The 17,518-nt window shown below is 47.0% G+C and overlaps 1 protein-coding gene across 1 annotated transcript; it reads left to right on the top strand.

The window, feature by feature from the left end:
* The first annotated feature begins 71 nt into the window (after positions 1–71).
* Positions 72–16,376, top strand: rapgefl1 (Rap guanine nucleotide exchange factor (GEF)-like 1). The gene is made up of 16 exons (XM_068336642.1): positions 72–918; positions 1,867–2,135; positions 7,642–7,720; positions 8,117–8,276; positions 8,388–8,485; positions 9,259–9,371; positions 9,459–9,626; positions 9,716–9,813; positions 9,915–10,037; positions 10,921–11,099; positions 11,201–11,291; positions 11,504–11,554; positions 11,648–11,735; positions 12,325–12,389; positions 12,501–12,555; positions 12,909–16,376. The coding sequence occupies exons 1-16, from the start codon at positions 716–718 to the stop codon at positions 13,031–13,033; spliced, it is 1,965 nt and encodes a 654-aa protein (XP_068192743.1). The 5' UTR covers positions 72–715; the 3' UTR covers positions 13,034–16,376.
* The last annotated feature ends 1,142 nt before the right edge of the window (positions 16,377–17,518 follow it).

Raw genomic sequence — 17,518 nt, forward strand, 5'->3', positions numbered from 1 at the left:
AGGGGGGTGAGGAGGGTGAGGCGGGTGGGGGGGTGGAGAGAGAGCCCGGCCGTGTGTTGGCGTGTTGGGACCGGGAGGAGGGTCGGAGGAGCCTCTGCAGTATCTGACCTGGAAAAAAAATAGAAAGAACGGGGAAAACCTACGACACGCGAACGCACCTCGGTTCCTCCCCCAGGTGCGCTGCGGACGTCGATCGCTCCCGCGGAATATCACACGGTGTCCCGGTTTCAGCGTCACCGGGGAGTCGGTGGAGGAGACGCGGAGGCGCAGCGCTCCGTTTGCCGCGGATCTGCTCCGGGTTGGCGGCGCGCGGAACGAGCGCTCCGGGAGCGGGACGCGCTGACGCGGGCGGAGGAGCGGCGGGACGCGGCGGCGGCAAGGTGCGACTGGATGGGGGCTTTTTAACGGTGACGGGCCGGATCACGGGGCGGTGATCAACGGGAGGGGTGGTGAGGAGTGGGGGGGGGGCACCTCCACCTCTACTCCATCGCTACTCCTCTGTTCCTCCTCTTCCTCGCCTCCACTCATGGGTTAAAGGGAGTTGGGTCTTCTGGAACCCGGGTCTGCTCACACCTGCTCACACCTGCCAACCCCGATCTGCAGGCTGCATCATGTAGGAACCCCCCCCCCATCCCACCCCAGTCGCTGCATCACCCTACAGTAACACCCCCCCTCCATCACCCACCAGTGCGTCAATCCCACCCAGAGTCCCACCATGCCGGCGGGGATGAAGCCGCTGGAGAAGTTCCTGAAGAAGCAGACCACGGCGCTGACCCGAGCTGGGGGCTTCGTTGGGGGGGTGGCAGACAAGGCCAGTGGGGGCATTGGGGCGTCCCGCCGGAGGGCCAGTCTGTCCCGGGTCGTCCCCTTCTTCAGGGAGACGTCGCCGGAGAGCGGCCAAGCCCGGGAGGTGTTCAGGTAGGACGTCTAAACCTCTAGCGGTGGGGTTTTAGGGGGTCAGGGTGGGGGTAACTTTCCACCATAGGGGTGTCACTAGGACCGCATCTCATCAACTGGGGTAACTGGTTTATTTAGAACCTGGGAACCACAACCAGATTTCCTCCTGAGTTTTAGTTGAACCCGATGGGTTCAGGGTCCTGGGCGCCGACATCGGTTAGTGGTATGTACTCAAGTCACGTCTTCGTTCTGCTCTTCTTCCTCACTGGAATGTAAATGTTTTCCCTGTGAGAGGATTTTATCGTTCCACAAGAAGACGAAATAACTGGAAAGAAAAACCTGAGGAGCAAACCAGGACAGGGAGCAGGTAAACCAGGGCAGGGAGCAGGTAAACCAGGGCAGGGAGCAGGTAAACCAGGACAGGGAGCAGGTACACCAGGACAGGGAGCAGGTAAACCAGGACAGGGAGCAGGTAAACCAGGACAGGGAGCAGCTAAACCAGGACAGGGAGCAGGTAAACCAGGACAGGGAGCACGTAAACCAGGACAGGGAGCAGGTAAACCAGGACAGGGAGCACGTAAACCAGGGTAGGGAGCAGGTAAACCAGGACAGGGAGCAGGTAAACCAGGGCAGGGAGCAGGTAAACCAGGACAGGGAGCAGCTAAACCAGGACAGGGAGCAGGTAAACCAGGACAGGGAGCAGGTAAACCAGGACAGGGAGCAGGTAAACCAGGGCAGGGAGCAGGTAAACATGGGCAGGGAGCAGGTAAACCAGGACAGGGAGCAGGTAAACCAGGACAGGGAGCAGGTAAACCAGGACAGGGAGCAGGTAAACCGAGACAGGAAGCAGGTAAACCAGTACAGGGTTCATTTGGTGCCCATGTTCACTGGTCTTGACAGGAGTAGCTCATTAGCATCGTAACAGGAAGTCCATTGAGTTGACCTGTCTTCGTACTTTTGACCCGGCAGCCCTGACAGTGAGGACCCCCCCTCCTGGCCCCTGGCTACAGGCCCCGGTCTCGTCACGATGCCCAGCAGCGCTAACGGTTCCGGTTCTGGAGGAGGCGACGTCCGCAGTCCGTCACTGTCCAGCGACGAGCAGAGCTCCGAGGCTAGCCTGATCACCGAGACCAGCGGGGGAGGACGAGGAGGGACCCCCCTCCCCCCCGACACACCCGACAACCTCACCCTGTTTGTGCTGGACAGTGTGGCGGGAAAACGTCACGGACACTGCACAGGTAGGACACGATGCCTTCAGGGTATGTCATGTGGTCCAGCTTAAATCGTCGCTAACATTAGCTGTATGGCTCACTAAGCTACCGGTTACGTTTTATAACATGCAACATTGAAGCTATCTGCCTCTGGTGTTGTGTTTACGCTCTTTCTCACCACTGCTAATGTTAGCTGTGTGGCTAACTGAGCTAACAATGACTATTTAACAGCAGGAACATATAGCATTTAAGCTATCTACCTTTACGACTGTCATCGCCACAACAGCATTCATGAATTCAGTTTGCAACAGTTAGCATTTTGGCTAACGCAAAACAAGAAAAATTTTCAGCATTATATACGTTTTAAAATCGGTAAACTAAAGTTCCAAAGTTGTGTTTGTGTTCAGGTACAATCAATTAGCGTTAGCCTGATTGATTTAGTTATTGATCTTATAAATAAAGCCAAACAAGATTTATGATGAGGCAAATCTGGTTGGCTTGATACAGTCAGCTGATCCGTCGGTGTGATCGGTGGAGGTTCCGTCGGGATCATTTGGGATCGATCAAAAGAAACGGCGAGAAATTCTAGGAATCGTCTTACGAAACCGTTTTGTCTGAGAAACTTGTCTGAAGAACTCGTTCAGGTTCAGCTGGAGGATGAAATACTTCTTCTGCAGTGTTGTGTGTGTGTGTGTGTGTGTGTGTGTGTGTGTGTGTGTGTGTGTGTGTGTGTGTGTGTGTGTGTGTGTGTGTGTGTGGGTGTGGTTACATAATAGCTCCTCTTTTAGGCAGCTGCCTGATTATTACACATAAAGTAGGTGTGTGCAGCCTTGATTATTGCCTGTTGAGACCGTGTGTGTGTGTGTGTGTGTGTGTGTGTGTGTGTGTTTTATTGTCCTTGTGTTTTTCCAGAAGCACCTATAAAATAAAATAAAAAGAAAAATGTAATTTAGATTCGATGTAGAATTAATTAGCCGAAATAATTGAATTTTTTTTTTAAAATAATAAAACCTTGAAAATTCACTCATTTGAATGAAAAGAGCTAAATAACAACAACAAAAGCGCCCGCAGCGCTAAACTGCTAGCAGCTTCATGATGACAGGAGCTAACGGTGGTGCTAACGTAGCATTTCTATAGTAACTGACCATTAATTCACAGCACTCAGCGCTAACATAGCGCCGCTGCGGATGCTAAGCTGTAGATTTAGTGCTCTTCATCATCAGGGCGGCCATGTTGCCCCGCCCCTCAGGTGTGTGCATTAAATGCTTAGCGCTGATTTGTCCCGATGTCTTTGAAGGACACGTCAGTTTTAGAGACGACGGATTCTCGTCCGTCTGGTCCGACCCGCTTCCCGTCTGGTGAATGCTGTGATTTAATTAGTTAGCATGTTAGCAGGATATTAGCGAAGGCTACGAGCCAGCGTAAAGTGGGCGTGTCACACACGTATCCTTTATGACATCACTTCCTGGCGCCTCGGGACTTTTTAATTTTGTTCTGATTCCAAAAAACGTTCCGACGCTCACAAACGGTCGACGAGTTTCATCAGAAGTCAGCAGCAGGTCGGACAGGAAGACCAGACGACTCCTGACAGTTTGGTGTTACGTAACACACACACACACACACACACACACACACACACACACACACACACACACACACACACGCTCAGGTACAGGCGTGCTGAGGCGTGTCGGGTGTTCAGGTGTGTTTTACCTGTGGAGCAGAATGTCAATAACATTTCTGCTCAATGAAGTCGATGCTGGGAAGAAGGAACTCGTAATCTTTTAAACCCGACAAACGTGAATCGATCGATATTGATTATTGATTATTAACAGATATATTCTATTCTTTGCCATTGATTAAATGTGTTTGTTCACCGGCGATAGTTTAGTTTCCATAAATGGAAAAATGTGCGATTAACACGTTTGATTGGTTTAGAATAACTGCGTCGTTCCAGGAAGGACTTCAGTGATGTCATAAACTCTTCAGTGATGTCATAAACTTTGAGTGATGTCATTACATTTCTAGTGATGTCATTGATCAGGATTGTAAAAGTCTAGACAGACTGAGCAGCTAAAGTTGATGCTGAAGATGACTGAGAGGATGCTAGCAGGGTGCTAACAGGTTAGCCCCCTCTCACCCCCCCCCCCTGCAGATGTGACACCGGTTCACTTAGTTCCAGCTTTCAGTTTAAACGGTGTTTAAACGACATCTGGTATCAGCTCTACTGGAGATGCGAGTGTCTGTGTGTGTGTGTGTGTGTGTGTGTGTGTGTGTGTGTGTGTGTGTGTGTGTGTGTGTGTGTGTGTGTGTGGGAGGATGTTTTTCTCATCTCGAGCAGCAGAAGTGAACACGCTGCCCACTCGTTTAGCCTCTTCTCCCTCGACCTCCGGCTGCAGCGTTCCCTCGTTCGTCTCTGAAGATGTGTTCAGATGGATGAGAGGCTCTTTAGCACCTGTTCACATAGCAACCAGCTCCAACGAGTGGGAGGGGGGAGGGGGGGGGGGGGAAGAGGAAGAGGAGAGGAGGTGGGAGGAAGAAACAATAAATCTCAAATTAGTCGCTTCAGACTGAAACCAAACAAGAAAATCTGAGAAAGACAGAAACTCAGACATTTAGTGTGAGTCAGTGTCCTACATGCATCCTACTGGGTTAACTAGTGTCCTACCTGCATCCTACTGGGTTAACCAGTGTCCTACATGCATCCTAAAGGGTTAACCAGTGTCCTACATGCATCCTACTGGGTTAACTAGTGTCCTACATGCATCCTAAAAGGTTAACTAGTGTCCTACATGCATCCTAAAGGGTTAACTAGTGTCCTACATGCAACCTAAAGGGTTAACTAGTGTCCTACATTCATCCTAAAGGGTTAACTAGTGTCCTACATTCATCCTAAAGGGTTAACTAGTGTCCTTAATGCATCCTACTAGGTTAACTAGTGTCCTAAATGCATCCTAAAGGGTTAACCAGTGTCCTACATGCATCCTACTGGGTTAACCAGTGTCCTACATGCATCCTAAAGGGTTAACTAGTATCCTTCATGCATCCTAATGGGTTAACTAGTGTCCTACATGCATCCTACTGGGTTAACCAGTGTCCTACATGCATCCTAAAGGGTTAATTAGTGTCCTACATGCATTCTAAAGGGTTAACTAGTGTCCTACATGCAACCAAAAGGGTTAACTAGTGTCCTACATGCATCCTAAATTGTTAACTAGTGTCCTACATGCATCCTAAAGAGTTAACTAGTGTCCTACATGCATCCTACTGGGTTAACCAGTGTCCTACATGCATCCTAAATTGTTAACTAGTGTCCTACATGCATCCTAAAGGGTTAACTAGTGTCCTACATGCATCCTACTGGGTTAACCAGTGTCCTACATGCATCCTAAAGGGTAAACTAGTGTCCTACATGCATCCTAAAGGGTTAACTAGTGTCCTACATGCATCCTAAAGGGTTAACTAGTGTCCTACATGCATCCTAAAGGGTTAACTAGTGTCCTACATTCATCCTAAAGGGTAAACTAGTGTCCTACATGTATCCTACTGGGTTAATTAGTGTCCTACATGCATCCTACTAGGTTAACTAGTGTCCTAGATGCATCCTACTGGGTTAACCAGTGTCCTACATGCATCCTACTGGGTTAACCAGTGTCCTACATGCATCCTAAAGGGTAAACTAGTGCCCTACATGCATCCTAAAGGGTAAACTAGTGCCCTACATGCATCCTAAAGGGTTAACTAGTGTCCTACATGCATCCTAAAGGGTTAACTAGTGTCCTACATGCATCCTAAAGGGTTAACTAGTGTCCTACATTCATCCTAAAGGGTAAACTAGTGTCCTACATGTATCCTACTGGGTTAATTAGTGTCCTACATGCATCCTACTAGGTTAACTAGTGTCCTAGATGCATCCTACTGGGTTAACCAGTGTCCTACATGCATCCTACTGGGTTAACCAGTGTCCTACATGCATCCTAAAGGGTAAACTAGTGCCCTACATGCATCCTAAAGGGTAAACTAGTGCCCTACATGCATCCTAAAGGGTTAACTAGTGTCCTACATGCATCCTAAAGGGTTAACTAGTGTCCTAGATGCATCCTACTGGGTTAACCAGTGTCCTACATGCATCCTACTGGGTTAACCAGTGTCCTACATGCATCCTAAAGGGTAAACTAGTGCCCTACATGCATCCTAAAGGGTAAACTAGTGCCCTACATGCATCCTAAAGGGTTAACTAGTGTCCTACATGCATCCTAAAGGGTTAACTAGTGCCCTACATGCATCCTAAAGGGTTAACTAGTGTCCTACATTCATCCTAAAGGGTTAACTAGTGTCCTACATTCATCCTAAAGGGTTAATTAGTGTCCTACATGCATCCTACTAGGTTAACTAGTGTCCTAGATGCATCCTACTGGGTTAACCAGTGTCCTACATGCATCCTACTGGGTTAACCAGTGTCCTACATGCATCCTAAAGGGTTAACTAGTGTCCTACATGCATCCTAAAGGGTTAACCAGTGTCCTACATGCATCCTAAAGGGTTAACTAGTGTCCTACATGCATCCTAAAGGGTTAACCAGTGTCCTACATGCATCCTAAAGGGTTAACTAGTGTCCTACATGCATCCTATAGGGTTAACTAGTGTCCTACAAGCATCCTAAAGGGTTAACCAGCATGTGACTGATTAATTAGTTTTCTTGAGTCTCATTCAATCAGCCTGAATTCCCACAGTTGATCATGTGATCAGGATCAGTAGCTGATTGACTGGCTGATCAATAACACACCCATCACCTTCCATCTTCTCACCGTCGCTACGTGGAGTCTCTATGGTAACCACATGCAGAGAGGCGGACCCTGGTTGGACACACCCACTGCACCATAAATCTCTATTCACACACACACACACTCACACACACACACACACACACTCACACACACACACACACACACACACACACACACACACACACACACACACACACACACACACACACACACACACGTCTTGCTATTTCAGCATCTTACATTTCTGCGTGTTCCTGCAGCGTCTTGCTTTAGCTCCGTCTGATGGTTTGATGTAAACAACATAAACACACACAATCCTTGTGTCTGACCTCTGACCTTTGACCTCTGACCTCCGGCCACTAAAACACAGCACAAGTAGACACTTGAAGACTGGGGTTAACCTTCATCGTCTCCCACCAGTGGAAACACGTCCAGTAGTTTTTAACCACGACCACAGACTTCCTGTGTGGAGATAGCCACGCCCACTAATGATGACATCATCAGTTCAAATCTGTTGCTCCTCCTTTGCATTTTCAGCTTTCAGTGTGTTCGGTTGTCATGGCGACCGTTCTCATTGATAATCCGTCTTTTGAGCTGTTGTCTGTGAGGTGTTGAAGCACTGCTGCGTTTTGATATGTATTGACTGATTGATTGACTGATTGATCGATTGATTAACTGATCGATCGATCGATCGATGGATGGTGTTGAGAGCCTTCAGTGACCCTCTCCTCTGATTCTCCCCTCAGAAACCCTCCTGGATGATTTCATGCTGACGCATCCGATCTTCCTGACGGCCGACAGGTTCCAGCAGGTCCTGCTGCAGCAGTATCCTCCAGCTGCTCACGTGAACGCTCACGTGAACGCTCGCCTCACGTGAACGCTCGCCTCACGTGAACGCTCGCCTCACGTGAACGCTCGCCTCACGTGAACGCTCACGTGAACGCCCACACACTGCTGTGATCCGTGTTTCACCATGGGGTCTCGTGTTTTTTCCACTCTGCTCGTCTCTATCTTGGGTTCTATAGTAATGTGTGTGTGTGTGTGTGTGTGTGTGTGTGTGTGTGTGTGTGTGTTGGTTCTGGTTCTTCTTCTCTGGTGTGGGTCGGTTCCACCCCTATGTGGTTTTGCTGCCCCCTGCTGGCGGTTCCGTCATGTTCCTCCAGCTGATCTCAGGTGTGTGAACTTTGTTCCACGGATGTTCGTTCCTTCATTCAGACTCAGATTCTCACAGGAGACGGAGGGGGGAGGGGACAGGGAGGGGGAGGGGCTGGTGGGCGGAGCCGAGAGGAAGCAGGCGGTCCTGAACGTGGCGTTTCGCTACCTGGATACCTACAGAGAACTGCTGCAGGAGGAGGGGGAACGCAGCAACAGCTTCCCCAAGGTGGAGACACACACACACACACACACACACACACACACACACACACACACACACACACACACACACACACACACACACATGTAACACACATAACCTAATGTGTGTGTGCAGGAGCTCTACCTGTGTGCTGTTCAGGAGTTGAGTCGTTTACCTGAGTTGGTGGAGGACGTCCTGAAGCTACAGAGGTGGACGGAGATACTGCACAACCCGTAAGACACACACACACACACACACACACACACACACACACACACACACACACACACACACACACACACACACACACACACACACACACACACACACAGAATATATTTATTTTATATTGATTTTGGGTTTACTATCAAACTGTCCAATTTTTTTAAGCTTGTTTCATAAAATTTAAAATGGGTTTTAAACAAATTAAAGCAAAATTTTTAAAAAAATCTTAATTTACTACATTTTAAACGTCTGTGTGTGCACGTGTTTATTTATTGAAATACATTTTTTTATTGTTATTTATTATTTATTTGAATAAACATTTATTGAAATAAATGTTATTTATAAATGTTATTTATTTCAATAAATAAATAATTTAATATATATTATATATATTATTTATATTATATATTACATAATATATAATATAAATATTATATACTGTAAACAATATATAAATATATTATTGATATATTTATCAATATAAAATGTATTTTTTTTATATTGATTTTGGGTTTACTATCAAACTGTCCATTTTTTTAAACTTGTTTAATCAAATTTATTAATGGGTTAGAAATTAAAAGAACATTTTTTAAAAACATTTAATTTTCTACACTTTAAACGTCTTTCTGTTTTTTTCTAATAAACTTTTCAAATCATTTTGTTTATTTTACGTTTACAGATTTTAAAGTTTTTGAAATTGGATAAATGTGTGTGTGTGTGTGTGTGTGTGTGTGTGTGTGTGTGTGTGTGTGTGTGTGTGTGTGTGTATGTGTGTGTGCAGCTCTGATGAGGAGAAGGAGAGCAGGAAGAAGCAGGTTCGTCCTCTGTTCAGACACTTCCGACGCATTGACGCCTGTCTGCAGCCCAGAGAGGCGTTCAGGGGCTCCGATGAGAGTAGGACACACACACACACACACACACACACACACACACACACACCCACACAGACACACCCCTCACGCTACACGCGTGTGCCTCCAGTCTTCTGCAGGGTGTACACGCCGGATCACTCGTACGTCACCATCCGGAGCCGTCTGTCCTGTCGGGTCGGGGAGATCCTGGCGCTGGTCCGGGAGAAGCTCCAGTACAGCGAGGACCAGCCGGTTCTGCCCGGCAACCTGGTGCTGGTGGCCGTCACGTCGGCCGGAGGTCAGAGGTCACGCCTGCAGCCGGAACCATGTTCTCTGTTAGCGGCTGGCGTGTAACTAGTGTGTAACTAGCGTGTTCCGTGTGTGCAGAGAAGGCCGTGTTCCGCCCCAGCGACGAGGCCGTGTTCACCACCCTGGGCGTCAACACACACCTGTTCGCGTGTGAACCGTCCGACCTCGACTCGCTGGTGATTGATCGATCGATCGATTACTATATAACTAAAAGTAAACACTTTTGGATTTTTTTTTCACTTCCTGTCATGATGTGATGTCACTTCCTGCACTTCAGCTTCCCCTTCCTGAAGAGATCCACTGGACGCCCGGCGACAGCAAACTACACGACATGTCGGCAGAGGAGGTAGCCAATCAGCTGGTGGCGTTCGACTGGGAGCTGTTCAGTTGTGTGCACGAGGTGGGTCGATCAATACGACCGTCACACAATCAATACGAACGTCACACGATCAATACGACCGTCATACGATCAATACGACCGTCACACGATCAATACGACCGTCACACGATCGATACGCCTCCACGTGAACAATAAGTTACTTGTTTGCATAAAGTAAAATATAATTAAATAATAAATTAATAGAATTTAGAAAATTTTTACCTTATAAATTTTTTTTTTCCTATTTTTTCCATTTTTAATTTTTTTCAAACTATAATAATTTTCTCGTCTGTTCTGAGGCTTTCTGTCATTTATGTCACATAAAACTCCAAAAACATCAAATAAACTTTGCAATGTTTAAATTCTATTTAAAAAAATGTTATTTTGATTTAATTTACCTTCTTAATTTTTATATTATTTTTGTAATATGATTTACAATTTAAATGCAACACTTCCTGTGAGTGACGCCACTAACAGGAAGTGACATCATTTGAGATAAAGAAGTTCAAATGATTTTTCTTGTAGGATATTTTTGGTAGATTTTCTTTTCAAAACAAAACAATTTTTAAAATCAAATTTTCTAAATTTTATTTGTATAAATCATGTTTTTTTCATGCAGTTTCATGCTAACTGTGGTGTTAGCTTTTAGCACATCCAGAATTTCTGCCATTTTACTTTTGATTTTTGACCCATTACATTCCAGCTTGAAAAAAAGAAAGAAAATGAAACTGATCTTTGGATTTAATTTGCTAAAAAAATTTAGAAAAATGTTACTTGATCTTAAAAAATATTTTTATCGCGCGTCTTTAGACGTTCTTTTTGGTGTAAAATCAAAAAAATCACAAGCTCCAGTCGCCTGCAGCTGTGGTTTGATGGTCCTCTTCTTCGTTGGTGTCTCCTGCAGGTGGAGTTTGTGTGCTACGTCTTTCACGGCGAGCAGTCTCGCTGGCGCCCCCTGAACCTGGAGCTGGTACTGCAGCGCTGCAGCGAGGTGCAGCACTGGGTCGCCACCGAGATCCTGCAGTGCCAGTCGCTGCCCAAGAGGGTCCAGCTGCTGCGCAAGTTCATCAAGATCGCCGCGCTGTGAGTCGTCTGACCCCGCTCCGCCTCAACCTCGCGCCCGTGTGGCGTGTGCGATGATGTCATGGCTTAGCGTGTGCTGTGTGTGTGTGTGTGTGTTTCAGCTGCAAGCAGCAGCAGGACCTGCTGTCGTTCCTCGCCGTCGTTCTGGGTTTGGACAACCCTGCTGTCAACAGACTGCGACTCACCTGGGAGGTAGGCCCCGCCCCTGTCCCGTCCCCTGTCCTACCTGTGTTCCCTGGCCCCGCCCACCGGGTTAAGCTGACACGCTTCCTGCGTTCCTGTCCAATGACATTCCTGTAAACTGATGACATAATTGTGGTGAAAGCTATGTTTGTTTGTTTGTTTGTTTATTTGTTTGTTTGTTTGTTTATATATTTGTTTGTCTGTTTGTTTGATGCGTTCAGGGTCTCCCCGGCAAATTCAGGAAGCAGTTCCAGCAGTTTGAAAACATTGCGGTGAGTTAAAGGTTTTCTTCTTCTGCGTCATCATCATCATCATCATCGCCGTCATCATCATCGTCATGGTAACGGCTCCTCTGGTGGTTCTAGGATCCGTCCAGGAACCACAAGTCCTACCGGGACCTGATCACCGGCCTGAGACCTCCGCTGATCCCCTTCACACCTCTGCTGCTCAAAGGTTAGCTTAGCTTCCCGCTACATGCTAACACGCTAAAGCTAAAGTCATCTGGAACAGAATCAGAACCTCGACCCTGATTGGCTGGAAGCGGATCAGATGTGAAGCCGTGCTACACGCGTTAGCATTTTAGCTTCATGTTCCTAATTAGCGCTTCTGGCTAATCAGCTCCAGGTTACTGCTAACATACTGTGTGACACACACACACACACACACACACACACACACACACACACACACACTTCAAAGGTTTTTCCTCCTCATTGCGTTCTCCTCTTGTAAGTGTGTATACGTGTGTGTGTGTGTGTGTGTGTGTGTGTGTGTGTGTGTGTGTGTGTGTGTTTGTGTGTGCGTGTGCAGCCGTAATCCCCCAGTTTCCATGGTAACACAAGTGAAAAGGAGGATACTGTATGTAAACTTCCTTCTACTGCCCCCTTGTGGTAAAAAAAAAAGCGCCCTGCTGGACCAGCAGCACCAATAATCAATAACCTGTCTGTAGTAGAGATTGAAAGCTATTGGTTACTGGTCAGGTGAGGGGGCGGGGCTTAGGACAGGAGCTGACTCAGCTGATTTGACTGGTTGTGTTTGTCAGATCTGACGTTTCTCCACGAGAGCTGCAAGACGTTCCACGGAGAACTCGTCAACTTTGAGAAAATGGTGAGTCGGAAACGGAGAAACCGTCGTGAACCGAAGAGCGTCACATGTTCACGAGTTCACTTCCTCTTCCTCTTCCTCTTCCTCTTCCTCTTCCTCTTCCTCTTCCTGCAGCATAAAGTAGCGGAGATGGTGAGGATCATCAGACGCTACAGGAGCAGCCAGCTAGGTAACACACACACCGAAACGTGATGTCATCGTTCACCTGTAGATCACCTGTGTCCTGATTGGTCGAGGCTCAGCCAATACCAACGATGTTAAAAATAAATGAGTTTGAAATTAATATCAGAGAAATTAATTTAGAAATAAGTAAAAACTACTTTGATTGATTGACGATGATTTATTGAGTAGCTCTACAGTCTCTAACGCTCTTATTGTGAAGGAATGGGCCACTTCCTGTGCGGAGCCGGTCATCTTTATCGCCCCCCGGTGGCGATTGATTCTTCATTAGATTTTTCTCGTCGGCGGTTGAAGTCGGTGCGTCTGACATCACTGTGTTCTGCTTCCTGTCTCACCTGGTAGCCATGGATACGGAGACGTCCCCCTCCCACCTGCAGACGAAGGCCTACGTCCGCCAGCTGCAGGTGATCGACAACCAGAACCTGCTGTTCGACATGTCGTGTAAGCTGGAGCCCAAAGACACATAGAGGGACGGGCCAGAGGGGAGGAGGAAGAGGAAGACACGCTGGAGCTCCGCCCACATGCGCTGGAGCTCCTCCTCTTCCTCCCGCGTTCCTCCATCACTGCCACGACAACCGCCATCGCTCAGAGGGACCAAACTCTTCGTCCTCGTCCTGGACCGCTGGTGACGAAGGCCATGACTTTTCACGAGGCGTTCAAGACCCTCTGATGCAGATCGGAATTCAGAAGCCACACCCTCCAACGTTAAAATAATAAGGAAACAAGCCAGTAGGGCGGAGCTTCGCTCTGGGGTCACATGATCTCATAGAGTCGATGTAAAAATAATGAATAATTTAGGATCCTACGTTTTTAAAAGATTATTTTTACCTCACAAAAGTATAAAACAGTTCAAGCAGTAATTTCTATTTTTTCAATCAATCGGTTTTTATTTAAACCAGACCCGGCGTCGGGTTCCACTGTCGCTGCTTTGACAGGAGAAGAAGAATCTGTGATGTCACTGGACACGCCTCACTTTGTCCCGCCTCCTCTGGCAACCGACCAATCAGAGGAGCCCCTAACCACCTGACTACAACTGGACTCTCCGTGCAAACAAGAATATTGACCCTCATGTTCTTGACTATACTTGGGTCAGTGTTCACAATGATCGTGGTTGTCGTGACGACGCTGTTGAAGACCAACAGACATAAAAACGAAGCAACGGACGAAACAGTGGCGTTTTCTCCTGCAGACATTGAACTACACATTTGTGGGCGGAGCCAAATCGGATTGACCCCGGATCAGCGTCTGCTGCTGGCGATGAGTTCGCTGACAGACTTCAGGACGTTACTCGTGGTGCGTTCAAGGACCTTTTATCTGCTTCACGCTATGCTGCCAAACAGTGTTGAGTTCATGAACGCGCTCAGGTGTCGTTCGTTCCAACGCTCAGGTCGGCCTGAGAATCAGAATGTTAAATACGATCACCGAATCATCAAAATGATTAAAAAAAATACTAAATTCAAGTAAATTTTATTTCTTAAATTTTTAAAACTAAATTGCAAATCCTACAAATATTTAATGAAAAATTTAAAATCATCAAGCAAACATTTGAAAACTCAGTTGGCTTGAATTTCGTTGTGGAACCAATTTTTTTGCGATTATTCCAACAGTACCTGAACGCACCGTTAATCAGGACATTTTGCGTGACGGCGTAAATGGGCGTGGCTTGACCGTCACGCCAGGGACACGAACTACACGAAAGAGTTTGGGATCCAGCTGCTGAAATGACCAATCAGCTTTAGGGAAGGAACCGCCCCGCCCCCACAGATCCGCCCCCTCATTGGTCGGGTCTCAGGCATGAACCGAGCGACAGCAAGTGAGGCTGATTGGTCGACGTATCGAAGCACTTTTACCGAACCTCAGGGCTCAGAGAGGTTTAGTTTCTCGTCTAGTTTGATCGATTGATTCCGTGTTTGTAACCGATCAGGAATATTTAGTGTCGATATTTACCGTCATTTTTCTGCTTTGATCTGATTGGCTGCTGGATGACCAGTCGTCATCGTTCTCCATCTGTACCACCGAGCGAGTCCTGTCCCGTCCAGAAACCGGTCCGCGACGGAAACAAACCCGCGGCCTAAAGGTTTAAAGGCAAGTCTGTTTTAACCACACCCACTTGTGATGTCACAGTCTAGTGACCACACCCCCTCATCACTGCTGCGCCGCTTCGTTCTGGACGGGACAAATCGGCGAAACGTCCCTCTGACAAGACCTAAGACCCGGTCCAAAGACCTTAGACCTGGTCTGAACTTCATAGACCCAGTCTGAAGAGAGTAGACCCGGCCTAAAGACCTTAGACCTGGTCTAAGGACTGTAGACCGGGTCTGAAGAGACTAGACCCAGTCTGAAGAACGTGGGTGTCGTCTGAAGAACATAGACCCGGCCTAAGGACCTAAGACCCAGTTCGAATATTGTAGACCCGGTCCCAGGAAACTAGACCCGGTTTGAATAGACATGGTATGCAGAGAGTGGATCAGGTCTGAAAACTGTAGACCTGGTTTGAGGACTGTAGACCTGGCCTGAAGACATAGACCCGGTCTATGGACCGTAGACCGAGTCTAGAGACCGTAGACCCAGTCTAGATACCGTAGACCCAGTCTAGAGACCATAGAGCCAGTCTAGAGACTGTAGACCCGGTCTGAGGACCGTAGACCCAGTCTAGAGACTGTAGACCCGATCTGAGGACCGTAGACCTGGTCTAGAGACTGTAGACCCGGTCTGAGGACCGTAGACCCGGTCTAGAGACCGTAGACCCGGTCGGCCGGTCTTGACGGTCAGGACTGTGAAACCCAGTGAAGATGACATCTTCACTGGCACACTAGTGACCAGAACCACTTCCTGGGTTTTGGGTCTTAAGGATTCCAGCGTAGTTCTGGGCAGAACCCCAAACAACTCTCCATGTTAAATCTAGACTAACCACACCTCCCAGTTTTTGGACCAATCACAGCCTCTGCCTGGAATTCTGCTGGGGTCCATACCTGCGTCCTGAAGCCGTCCGCCGAGCTGCCCGTTTGTAAAAACAATAGAAATTTGTACAAAGCCCCACCCTGTAAATAGAAATGATAACAGAACTATTTTATGTATGAGCAGAACCACGTATCTGATGTTCTGATTGGTCGGAGGGAGACAGCGTTGCTGATTGGACGATGAGTTTAGGAACTGTACAGTTTCATCGTTTCAGTTTATTTTCTTTTATAGCTGGAAATTTTGGGCATTTCTTTTGTTGTTGTTGTTGTTTTTTTGTACAGAAGTGGTTTACATTGGTATAATCTTTATTTCTGTGAACGTCAGACGTGATTGGAGCATGGGCTTGGATGGAGGCGGGGCCTGCAGGGGCAAGCCAAGCTGAGCTACTGTTAGTTTGAGAAAAAGCAGAATTCTATTTTTAAGTGTGTCAAAAATTAAAGTTTCGTTTTACATTTAAGTTGTAACTTTGCGAGAAATGTCTTGTTTTTAGAGAATAAAATGATTTATGTTTAAAGTTTATGATGAAATGTTTCAGAACGACTCAATTACAAGAAAAAAGTGTGAAATATTTTAATAATGTTCATAATTTTAAGGGAAAAAAGAAACATTGTCCAACTTTACCTCAATTCAAATGATAATTTTAACTTATTTATTTTCAAAAGTAATTTTCTCTCATATTACAACTTTGTTTTTATAAATGATCCTAACTCCATTATTTCCTCCTGGTGAACTCGTTGATGAATCAAACTGGGCGTTATTCATTGATTGATTGATTGATTGATTGATCCGCTGAGACGTTGTGTGTCGATAATTCAGACTTGTTTCTCCATCACAACTGAAATAAAACCTCTGGACAACGTTTGTGCGTCGCTGTGTTTTGAGATTCTACTTCCCGAGTGAACGTCTGGGTGGAGGAAGACGAGCAAAACGTTTGCTATAAAAGAAGAAAGGTTTAGATTGAGGAAGTCAGACCGAAACCCATGTGGTAACCCTTCGTCTGGGCAGGATGTTCTGAGCAGGTCTGCTGTTGTAGGTTCTCTGATCCACCAGCAGGAGGCAGCAACACTCTAGATAGATCGATAGATAGGTCAAAGTATCTTATCTTATCTATCTATCTATCTATCTATCTATCTATCTATCTATCTATCTATCTATCTATCTATCTGCCTCTCTGACTCTACATCTCTGTTAAGTTTTATATTTACTTTTCCACCTCAACTGACCAAGGCAGAGGGTGTGTTCAGTTGCTTTCCTCTTCTTTCTGACTTTGTGAAGCGTGTTGAGGTGCCTCTGGTGTCATTCAGCCTTTATAAAGAAGACATTGAGGGCAATGGATACACAGATCCAACCTCTCAACCCTAACTCTATCTCTAACCATCTCTGACTTTATCTATGCCTATCTCCAACTACCTCTATCTCTATAAATTATCCATTTCTACCTCTCTATGTCTACCTCTATCGCCATCTAGGAGCTAACTGAGTAGAGCAAGAGCCCCACCCCCCCATCATGCTCACCTTCTACAGAGGCACCATCGAGAGCATCCTGACCAGCTGCATCACCCTGTGGTATGGCGCCTGCACCGTTTCTTGCCGCAAGACCCTGCAGCGCATCATGAGAGCAGCTGAAAAGATCCCTGGTGTCTCTCTCCCTTCGCTCACAGACATTTATAACACCCGCCTCACCCGCAAAGCCATCAGCATTGCAGGTGACCCCCCCCCCCCTTACAGCCTTTTCAGCCTGCTGCCATCAGGGGGGAGACTGCAGAGTCTGGGGCCAGAACCAGCAGGTTCAAGGACAGTTTCTTTCACCAGGCGGTCAGGAGGCTCAACTCCCTCCCTGCTCTGCCCCCTGCCATAGCCCTGAACTCTACCCTCACACTGCCCTGCCCCCCCCAGCACCTGACTATTTATCTCTCTCTCCCCCCGTCAACTCAGGGACTGCACACACGTCACTTCCTCTATGGGATTAGAGTGTATAGAGATGTTACCCA

This window comes from Antennarius striatus, chromosome 16, assembly GCF_040054535.1.
Source record: "Antennarius striatus isolate MH-2024 chromosome 16, ASM4005453v1, whole genome shotgun sequence".
Lineage (NCBI taxonomy): Eukaryota > Metazoa > Chordata > Actinopteri > Lophiiformes > Antennariidae > Antennarius > Antennarius striatus.